Consider the following 12,090-nt stretch of genomic DNA (forward strand, 5'->3'; position numbering starts at 1 on the left):
CACACACACACATACATACATTTCTACCCCTTTTTTTAAGGAGCCCAAAGCGCCAGTACGTCCACATTCATCCATTCACACACCCATTCACACACTGACGGTGGGAGCTGCCATGCAAGGCGCTCACCAGAACCCATCAGGAGCAAGGGTGAAGTGTCCTGCCCAAGGACACAACGGACGTGACTAGGATGGTAGAAGGTGGGGATTGAACCAGTAACCCTCAGATTGCTGGCACAGCTACTCTACCAACTTCGCCACGCCGAAAAGAATGAATGGGGCCATGTATCGTGAGATTTTGAGCCAAAACCTCCTTCCATCAGTGAGAGCTTTGAATGGTTGACCAAATACTTATTTTCCATCATAATTTACAAATAAATTCTTTAAAATTCCTACAATGTGAATTCCTGGATTTTTTTTTTAAATATATATATGTGTAAATATATATATATATATATATATATATACATACATACATATATATATACATACAATGGAAAATTACAACATAAGATAAAAAAGCTAGTTAAAACCAGTATTAAAAATTCCCGTCATGTGGGCAGCTGCAACAGGTGTATCTTCAAAGCTGCCTTGAATGACACTTTACTTTGTGAGAGATTAATGTGTGATGGCAATATATTCCAGAATGATGTACATGATATACATGACTGTATGTTGGAGGACATCGGTCCTGGGAGCAGGAAGTGACAAATAGCCATTGCTGGCATTCCTAGTGTCATACAGTAAGTATGTGTGTTAGTTGTCATACAGTAAGTATGTGTGTTACTTGTCATACAGTATGTGTGTTAGTTGTCATACAGTAAGTATGTGTGTTAGTTGTCATACAGTAAGTATGTGTGTTAGTTGTCATACAGTAAGTATGTGTGTTACTTGTCATACAGTATGTGTGTTAGTTGTCATACAGTAAGTATGTGTGTTAGTTGTCATACAGTAAGTATGTGTGTTAGTTGTCATACAGTAAGTATGTGTGTTAGTTGTCATACAGTAAGTATGTGTGTTAGTTGTCATACAGTAAGTATGTGTGTTAGTTGATTTGAAAAACTCTTTGTAAAAGTAATCTGGTGATTGATCTAAAACGATAGTTGTAAAGAACATAAGGAGACTACACTTCATCTTTTGTTCAACAGACAACCAGGACAGGTGTGAATGCATAAATGAAATATTAGTGCGCGAAAAACATTTAAGTAACAGTCTAGAGAGAGCCAAAAAGCCAAATCTTTCAAAATGTATTTCCGTAAGAGCCATATCATTTTTTTTAACACTGAACACAACTAAACGTGTGCATTTTTTTAAGACCAACATTTGTAGGGTATAAGAGGTCTCTTATTATTTGTAATAACATTGTTATTCTGAAGCTAACTGTGGAGGGGGCGTGGCCCGCGGGCCTGCAGCAAACTGGGGTAGATGGTCCACCTGGGCCTTGTTATCTAATCACCTGTCGCTCTGTTATAAGCAGCAGCCAGGAGGAGAGACGGGGTTGGGGCTGGGACTGGAGCCAGAGCGCGAGCGAGAACAAAAGAGAAAAATACAATTGCTGGAAAGCCACCGAGAGACTTATTGAAAAATAAAACAATATTGTAACCCAGAAACAGGCTCTCCTGTCGGTGCTTGGTGGTCTGAGAAACCCCCAGGGGGGGCAAACCCCCCACTAACCAATAATAAACAAATACATTCTTACCATTAACGCAATTTCTTGAACAGGTGCGGTAGAAAACGGATGGATGGAATAAAAATGCATGAGAATGTTTTTTATTTTGAACGTTATTTTTAACACTGTGATTACAAGTGCAATTATTCATTATTTATCGTGTTAAGCAATGTCAGCTCAGATTTATCCGAGAGCCAGATGCAATCATCAAAAGAGCCACATCTGGCTCTAGAGCCATAGGTTCCCTACCCCTGGTGTAGGCACTCTGTTTTGAACAAGTTGAAGTTTGTTCAGTTGTAGCAAACCATATTATAGGACAGTAATGAAGATGACAGAAAACCTGTCTCTCCTGCTGACAGGTATTGGGGTTCTCCATTTGAGGAAAGAAGAGTCCTCCCAGATCCTTTTATTCTAGGGCTGTCTAAAATGAAGAGGCACTAGAACTGAAGTTGGATTAAGTACAAACAGCAGAGATGCAGAGAGTGAACAAGCATCTCTCTAAAGATGTCTACCTCCTTCATCTCCTTTTGTTTGGTCATAAAACTGAATTTGAAACTTAATTAAACCTGTGTGCTAAACTCACATACATTCTCCTACATTGCTTTTTTTTTTTTTTTTACAGGCCTATATGTCACAATATCATTAATAATGATATAAGTGTGTGGGTGCAAAGATAAAAACCCAGGGTATATTCATTATGTTTATCTGCCTTTAGCAGAATGAAGGACACATTCTTGCCGATTGTATTGTACCATATGTCCCGGCAAGAAATCTGCGTTCAAAAGACTCCGGCTTATTAGTGATTCCTAGAGCCCAAAAAAAAAAGTCTGCGGGTTGTAGAGCGTTTTCCGTTCGGGCTCCAGTACTCTGGAATGCCCTCCCGGTAACAGTTCGAGATGCTACCTCAGTAGAAGCATTTAAGTCTCACCTTAAAACTCATCTGTATACTCTAGCCTTTAAATAGACCTCCTTTTTAGACCAGTTGATCTGCCGCTTCTTTTCTTTTTTCTCCTATGTCCCCCCCTCCCTTGTGGAGGGGGTCCGGTCCGATGACCACGGATGAAGTACTGGCTGTCCAGAGTCGAGACCCAGGATGGACCGCTCGTCGGGACCCAGGATGGACCGCTCGCCTGTGTATCGGTTGGGGACATCTCTACGCTGCTGATCCGCCTCCGCTTGGGATGGTTTCCTGTGGACGGGACTCTCGCTGCTGTCTTGGATCCGCTTTGAACTGAACTCTCGCGGCTGTGTTGGAGCCACTATGGATTGAACTTTCACAGTATCATGTTAGACCCCCTCGACATCCATTGCTTTCGGTCCCCTAGAGGGGGGGGGTTGCCCACATCTGAGGTCCTCTCCAAGGTTTCTCATAGTCAGCATTGTCACTGGCGTCCCACTGGATGTGAATTCTCCCTGCCCACTGGGTGTGAGTATTCCTTGCCCTTTTGTGGGTTCTTCCGAGGATGTTGTAGTCGTAATGATTTGTGCAGTCCTTTGAGACATTTGTGATTTGTGGCTATATAAATAAACATTGACTGATTGATTGATTGATTGATTCTGCCAACAAAGAAGGGAAATCTTCCCTCAATCAGGCAACATTAAGAACACATTCCTGTCACTGAGTCATTTGAACGAAAATAAAGTATGTAATTATGCAATCTACGGAAAATAATAGTGCATACTTTATACCAATTATACATCATAACACATAGCAGGGGTCCTAAGAAACAACACCTTGATGTCGTTATGGCATGGAACACTAATTATGAATGGCAAACAGGATGTAATTATAAGATGTAAAGAAAAAACATTGATGATGAAGGAGCCACTTAATTGGGAGGTGACTTAGTTCCAGGTGAATGTTCATTACAAACAACCAAATTGATTGTTGTTGTCAATTCAATACACTATTTATATTTACTGTAGTTCTACTAACAGTCAACATGAGTTTGTATTTTTTTATCATCACAAAATATTTTTTCTTTAAAAAAAAACAACATTATGTTTATAAACTCAGGGAAAACATCCCTGGACACATGAGGACTTTGAATCTGACCAATGTATGATCCTGGAACTACTTGGTATGGGATCCATACCCAGATTTGTGGTATCTTACAAATCTAATGTAAAGTATCAAACAACAGAAGAATAAGTGATTATTACATTTTAACAGAAGTGTAGATAAATCATGTTGAAACACAAAATCAATAGATATTAACAGTAAATGAACAAGTGGATTAATAATCAATTTCTACAGCTTGTCCTTTATACTTTATAACAGGGGTCAGGAACATTTTTGGCTGAGAGAGCCATACAAGCCAAATATTTTAAAAAGTATTTCTGTGAGAGCCATATAATATATTTTTTTAACACTGAATACAACTAAATGTGTGCAGTTTTAGGTAAGACCAACATTTCTAGAGTATAATAAGTATCTTATACGTTTTAATAACATGGTTAGTCTGAAGCAAACCAACGATAAATAAAATACTTCTTACCGTTAATGTGACTTTTTGAATAGTGAAGTGAATTATATTTAGCGCTTTTTCTCTAGTGACTCAAAGCGCTTTACATAGTGAAACCCAATATCTAATGTTTACATTTAAACTAGGGATGCACCGAAATGAAAATTTGTGGCCGAAGCCGAAGCCGAATAAAATTTAAACGCTTGGCCGTTTTTCACAATTTTTTTAATATTGCATAAATAGCCTAGAATAAATATTTAGACATGTTTTTCAAATAAGGTAATTTTTTTATTGAATATTGACATTTTTTTAATATTCCAGTAGCCTTTGCTTTTCAAAAAAAGCACAGTTTTTCATTTATATTAGGCCTTCAAACAAAACATGCATTCCAAAAAAAAAATAAAGTGCATTAAAGTGGATAAACCCACAACAAATGAATTGTTGTCCTTTTAGCAAAAGTCTGCTTAGCCACAGTAGATATGCTAATAATGTAAACAGAAGGCTCAAGTAAATCTCAATTAAGTGTGTGCTTGTAACCTCATACACTTATACAGGTAGCCTACACAACATGCTAATAATGTAAACAGAGGCCCCACTAAATCTCAATAAGTGTGTGCTTGTAACCTCATACACTTATACAGGTAGCCTACACAACAGGCTAATAATGTAAACAGAAGGCTCAAGTAAATCTCAATTAAGTGTGTGCTTGTAACCTCATACACTTATACAGGTAGCCTACACAACAGGCTAATAATGTAAACAGAAGGCTCAAGTAAATCTCAATAAGTGTGTGCTTGTAACCTCATACACTTATACAGGTAGCCTACACAACAGGCTAATAATGTAAACAGAAGGCTCAAGTAAATCTCAATTAAGTGTGTGCTTGTAACCTCATACACTTATACAGGTAGCCTACACAACAGGCTAATAATGTAAACAGAAGGCTCAAGTAAATCTCAATAAGTGTGTGCTTGTAACCTCATACACTTATACAGGTAGCCTACACAACAGGCTAATAATGTAAACAGAAGGCTCAAGTAAATCTCAATAAGTGTGTGCTTGTAACCTCATACACTTATACAGGTAGCCTACACAACAGGCTAATAATGTAAACAGAGGCCCCACTAAATCTCAATAAGTGTGTGCTTGTAACCTCATACACTTATACAGGTAGCCTACACAACAGGCTAATAATGTAAACAGAGGCACCACTAAATCTCAATAAGTGTGTGTTTGTAACCTCATACACTTATACAGGTAGCCTACACAACAGGCTAATAATGTAAACAGAGGCCCCACTAAATCTCAATAAGTGTGTGCTTGTAACCTCATACACTTATACAGGTAGCCTACACAACAGGCTAATAATGTAAACAGAGGCCCCACTAAATCTCAATAAGTGTGTGCTTGTAACCTCATACACTTATACAGGTACACAACATATCCCAACGTCACTGCACGTTGGTTGATTGCGTCACCGCGTCAAAAACTTGCGTCACACGCCACTATTCGGCCTTGTTTTTAACTCATTCCACCGAAGGCCGAATGTGGCTTTTTTTGCCATATTCGGCCGAATATATTCGGTTACCGATTAATCGGTGCATCCCTAATTTAAACCAGTGTGGGTGGCACTGGCAGCAGGTGGGTAAAGTGTCTGGCCCAAGGACACAACGGCAGTGACTAGGATGGCGGAAGCGGGGATCGAACCTGCAACCCTCAAGTTGCTGGCACGGCCGCTCTACTAACCGAGCTATACCGCCCCAGGTGGTATAGCAGGTGCGGGAAAAAACGGATTAAAATGCATGAGAATGTTTTATATTTTGAACGTTATTTTTAACACTGTGATTACCAGCAAAATTATTCATTACTTATCGTGTTAAGCAATGTCAGCTAAGATTTATCTTGAGAGCCAGATGCAGTCATCAAAAGAGCCACATCTGGCTCTAGAGCCATAGGTTCCCTACCCCTGCTTTACAAGTCAAGTCAGCTTTATTTGTCAATTTCTTTACATGTAAGACATACAAACAAATCGAAATGATGTTTCTCACTCTCCCATGCGTGGACAAAAATAAAAAGAAAACACAACAGTAAATAAAGTGCAACGTGAATATGTCTACCTACTAAAGTGACAACATATGTAGTTCCTGTTCTTTTTAAATAGGATATGGCTGTAAACAATGAGTGTTTCATCAGTAGTGCAAATACTTATGATTACAAAATAATGGAATGATAAAAGACACAATATGTTACTGCAGACTAATTAGGAGCCTTTGTTTGATTACTTACTAATATAACAAAAGTTATATTAGTATCTTTTTCCATTTTTCATATATTTTTGAAACAGCTCCAGAGAGCCACTAGGAGGGCGCTAAAGTGGCTACGGAGCCGCGGGTTGCCGACCCCCGTTCTATAGCATTCAAAAAAATGGAAAGAAGTTAGCATTTTGGTCCAAAATGCAGAAGGAATATTTTTTAGAAACGTTTGTCCATGCCAACGGATTTCTGAACTACACTTTTGTTGTGTGTTGTTTGGCAGTTCTAGTCATATTTTGGCAGAGGACTACAGTTCTAGTCATATTTTGGCAGAGGACTACAGTTCTAGTCATATTTTGGCAGAGGACTACAGTTCTAGTCATATTTTGGCAGAGGACTACAGTTCTAGTCATATTTTGGCAGAGGACTACAGTTCTAGTCATATTTTGGCAGAGGACTACAGTTCTATTGTAGCTGAGATAGGCGCCAGCGCCCCCCGCTACCCCGAAAGGGAATAAGCGGTAGAAAATGGATGGATGGACTACAGTTCTAGTCATATTTTGGCAGAGGACTACAGGTCTAGTCATATTTTGGCAGAGGACTACAGTTCTAGTCATATTTTGGCAGAGGACTACAGTTCTAGTCATATTTTGCCAGAGGACTACAGTTCTAGTCATATTTTGCCAGAGGACTACAGTTCTAGTCATATTTTGGCAGAGGACTACAGTTCTAGTCATATTTTGGCAGACGACTACAGTTCTAGTCATATTTTGGCAGACGACTACAGTTCTAGTCATATTTTGGCAGAGGACTACAGTTCTAGTCATATTTTGGCAGAGGACTACAGTTCTAGTCATATTTTGCCAGAGGACTACAGTTCTAGTCATATTTTGGCAGAGGACTACAGTTCTAGTCATATTTTGCCAGAGGACTACAGTTCTAGTCATATTTTGGCAGAGGACTACAGTTCTAGTCATATTTTGCCAGAGGACTACAGTTCTAGTCATATTTTGGCAGAGGACTACAGTTCTAGTCATATTTTGGCAGAGGACTACAGTTCTAGTCATATTTTGGCAGAGGACTACAGTTCTATTGTAGCTGAGATAGGCGCCAGCGCCTCCCGCTACCCCGAAAGGGAATAAGCGGTAGAAAATGGATGGATGGACTACAGTTCTAGTCATATTTTGGCAGAGGACTACAGGTCTAGTCATATTTTGGCAGAGGACTACAGTTCTAGTCATATTTTGGCAGAGGACTACAGTTCTAGTCATATTTTGGCAGAGGACTACAGTTCTAGTCATATTTTGCCAGAGGACTACAGTTCTAGTCATATTTTGCCAGAGGACTACAGTTCTAGTCATATTTTGGCAGAGGACTACAGTTCTAGTCATATTTTGGCAGACGACTACAGTTCTAGTCATATTTTGGCAGACGACTACAGTTCTAGTCATATTTTGGCAGAGGACTACAGTTCTAGTCATATTTTGGCAGAGGACTACAGTTCTAGTCATATTTTGGCAGAGGACTACAGTTCTAGTCATATTTTGCCAGAGGACTACAGTTCTAGTCATATTTTGCCAGAGGACTACAGTTCTAGTCATATTTTGGCAGAGGACTACAGTTCTAGTCATATTTTGCCAGAGGACTACAGTTCTAGTCATATTTTGCCAGAGGACTACAGTTCTAGTCATATTTTGGCAGAGGACTACAGTTCTAGTCATATTTTGGCAGAGGACAACAGTTCTAGTCATATTTTGGCAGAGGACTACAGTTCTAGTCATATTTTGGCAGAGGACTACAGTTCTAGTCATATTTTGCCAGAGGACTACAGTTCTAGTCATATTTTGCCAGAGGACTACAGTTCTAGTCATATTTTGGCAGAGGACTACAGTTCTAGTCATATTTTGGCAGAGGACAACAGTTCTAGTCATATTTTGGCAGAGGACTACAGTTCTAGTCATATTTTGGCAGAGGACTACAGTTCTAGTCATATTTTGCCAGAGGACTACAGTTCTAGTCATATTTTGCCAGAGGACTACAGTTCTAGTCATATTTTGCCAGAGGACTACAGTTCTAGTCATATTTTGCCAGAGGACTACAGGTCTAGTCATATTTTGGCAGAGGACTACAGTTCTAGTCATATTTTGGCAGAGGACTACAGTTCTAGTCATATTTTGGCAGAGGACTACAGTTCTAGTCATATTTTGCCAGAGGACTACAGTTCTAGTCATATTTTGCCAGAGGACTACAGTTCTAGTCATATTTTGCCAGAGGACTACAGTTCTAGTCATATTTTGGCAGAGGACTACAGTTCTAGTCATATTTTGGCAGACGACTACAGTTCTAGTCATATTTTGGCAGACGACTACAGTTCTAGTCATATTTTGGCAGAGGACTACAGTTGTAGTCATATTTTGGCAGAGGACTACAGTTCTAGTCATATTTTGCCAGAGGACTACAGTTCTAGTCATATTTTGGCAGAGGACTACAGTTCTAGTCATATTTTGGCAGAGGACTACAGTTCTAGTCATATTTTGCCAGAGGACTACAGTTCTAGTCATATTTTGGCAGAGGACTACAGTTCTAGTCATATTTTGCCAGAGGACTACAGTTCTAGTCATATTTTGGCAGAGGACTACAGTTCTAGTCATATTTTGGCAGAGGACTACAGTTCTAGTCATATTTTGGCAGAGGACTACAGTTCTATTGTAGCTGAGATAGGCGCCAGCGCCCCCCGCTACCCCGAAAGGGAATAAGCGGTAGAAAATGGATGGATGGACTACAGTTCTAGTCATATTTTGGCAGAGGACTACAGGTCTAGTCATATTTTGGCAGAGGACTACAGTTCTAGTCATATTTTGGCAGAGGACTACAGTTCTAGTCATATTTTGGCAGAGGACTACAGTTCTAGTCATATTTTGCCAGAGGACTACAGTTCTAGTCATATTTTGCCAGAGGACTACAGTTCTAGTCATATTTTGGCAGAGGACTACAGTTCTAGTCATATTTTGGCAGACGACTACAGTTCTAGTCATATTTTGGCAGACGACTACAGTTCTAGTCATATTTTGGCAGAGGACTACAGTTCTAGTCATATTTTGGCAGAGGACTACAGTTCTAGTCATATTTTGCCAGAGGACTACAGTTCTAGTCATATTTTGGCAGAGGACTACAGTTCTAGTCATATTTTGCCAGAGGACTACAGTTCTAGTCATATTTTGGCAGAGGACTACAGTTCTAGTCATATTTTGCCAGAGGACTACAGTTCTAGTCATATTTTGGCAGAGGACTACAGTTCTAGTCATATTTTGCCAGAGGACTACAGTTCTAGTCATATTTTGGCAGAGGACTACAGTTCTAGTCATATTTTGGCAGAGGACTACAGTTCTAGTCATATTTTGCCAGAGGACTACAGTTCTAGTCATATTTTGCCAGAGGACTACAGTTCTAGTCATATTTTGGCAGAGGACTACAGTTCTAGTCATATTTTGGCAGAGGACAACAGTTCTAGTCATATTTTGGCAGAGGACTACAGTTCTAGTCATATTTTGGCAGAGGACTACAGTTCTAGTCATATTTTGGCAGAGGACAACAGTTCTAGTCATATTTTGGCAGAGGACTACAGTTCTAGTCATATTTTGGCAGAGGACTACAGTTCTAGTCATATTTTGCCAGAGGACTACAGTTCTAGTCATATTTTGGCAGAGGACTACAGTTCTAGTCATATTTTGGCAGAGGACTACAGTTCTAGTCATATTTTGCCAGAGGACTACAGCTCTACCAACCGGTATAGCTCGGTTGGTAGAGCGGCCGTGCCAGCAACTCCAGGGTCGCAGGTTCGATCCCCGCTTCCGCCATCCTAATCACTGCCGTTGTGTCCTTGGGCAAGACACTTTACCCACCTGCTCCCAGTGCCACCCACACTGCTTTAAATGTAAAAATTAGATATTGGGTTTAACTATGTAAAGCGCTTTGAGTCATTAGAGAAAAAGCGCTATATAAATATAATTCACAATTCACATTTTGGCAGAGGACTACAGTTCTAGTCATATTTTGCCAGAGGACTACAGTTCTAGTCATATTTTGGCAGAGGACTACAGTTCTAGTCATATTTTGCCAGAGGACTACAGTTCTAGTCATATTTTGGCAGAGGACTACAGTTCTAGTCATATTTTGGCAGAGGACTACAGTTCTAGTCATATTTTGGCAGAGGACTACAAGAAGTACACAATAAACCAGTAGTCCTGCAGAATTTCAGAGCACAAAAGTGAGGGTTCTTACACAATAGTAGCAGCTCCAGCCGGTCACGGTGTGAGCCGTGTCCCGCATCTCCTGCAGGGCCTCGGCGCGCAGGTAGCCCAGCTCACTCAGGCAGCCGTCATGGAACACCCGGGTGCAGATCTTGCACGGGTACAGGTCGTCGGCCGTCCACACCTCACATACGTCGCACATCTCATCACTTGGAGGCTGAGACAACAAATAATCGGGAATACAAGTGTTATCAAAGTTAAAGTAGCAATGAATGCCACACACACACTAGGTGTGGTGAAATGTGTCCTCTGCATTTGACCCATCCCCTGGGAGGTGAGGGGAGCAGTGAGCAGCAGCGGTGGCCGCGCCTGGGAATCATTTTTGGTGATTAAACCCCCAATTCCAACCCTTAATGCAAAGTGCCAAGCAGGCAGGTAATGGGTCCCATTTTTAAAGTCTTTGGCATGACTCGGCCGGAGTTTGAACTCACAACCTACCCATCTCAGGGCGGACACTCTAACCCAGGGGTGTCAAACTCAAATACAGAGCGGGCCAAAATTTAAAACTGAACAAAGCCGCGGGCCGAGGTTGAACAAATTAAACCTTTAATAGGGACCCAAACAAGTTTTGCATTGAATATTGACCAAGCAAGGCTTATATAACTTTATAGTGACATGCAAAATCCAGTTTCAAAAAATAATAATTAAAAAATACCAATAGCATATTAAATTAAATAAAAACACAAATTTAATACCTTTTTTCGGCAGCGGGTTTGAGTTGGTGGTAGCGGGGGGTGTATATTGTAGCGTCCCGGAATTGTTAGTGATGCAAGGGCTTCTGGGTACTTGTCCGGTTGTGTTTATGTTATGTTACGGTGCGGATGTTCTCCCGAAATGTGTTTGTCATTCTCGTTTGCTGTGGGTTCACAGTATGGCGCATATTTGTAACAGTGTTAACCTTGTTTATACGGCCACCCTCAGTGTGACCTGTATGGCTGTTGACCAAGTATGCCTTGCATACACTTGTGTGTGTGTATGAGCCGCATATATTATGTGAGTGGGCCGGCACGCTGTTTTTATGGAAGAAAAGCGGACGTGGCGACATGTAGAGAACGCCAAAAGCAGTGATTTTACGGCCTGCCCCCAATATTATTGTCCGGGTGGAAATTGGGAGAAATTCGGGAGGGGCACTGAACTTCGGGAGTCTCCTGGGAAAATTGGGAGGGTTGACGAGTATGAATATTAGCGGTGAATGTGGTGTCACAGCGACGGGCCAGCTCTAATGTTGATTTGATATTGCCTCAAGGGCCAAATGAAATTACACGGTGGGCCAAATTTGGCCCGCGGGCTAGAGTTTGACACACATGCTCTAACCACTCGGCCACCATGTTGTCATGTTTGTGTGATCATGTTTTTTTTTAGTCATGTTCTGTTAGTTTTTTGTACACTCAGTTCCT

The 12,090-nt window shown here is 40.6% G+C and overlaps 1 protein-coding gene across 2 annotated transcripts in view; it reads right to left on the reverse strand.

Moving 5' to 3' along the window:
• The window catches only part of LOC133536511 (PHD finger protein 24-like), a 66,530-nt gene that overhangs the window by 16,874 nt on the left and 37,566 nt on the right, over window positions 1–12,090 (reverse strand). For both annotated transcript variants that reach the window (XM_061877093.1, XM_061877092.1), the window contains exon 3: window positions 10,665–10,850. In XM_061877093.1, the coding sequence (XP_061733077.1) occupies window positions 10,665–10,850 (186 nt within the window). The remainder of the gene's footprint in view (window positions 1–10,664; window positions 10,851–12,090) is intronic.

Source organism: Nerophis ophidion, linkage group LG17 (assembly GCF_033978795.1).
Source record: "Nerophis ophidion isolate RoL-2023_Sa linkage group LG17, RoL_Noph_v1.0, whole genome shotgun sequence".
NCBI lineage: Eukaryota > Metazoa > Chordata > Actinopteri > Syngnathiformes > Syngnathidae > Nerophis > Nerophis ophidion.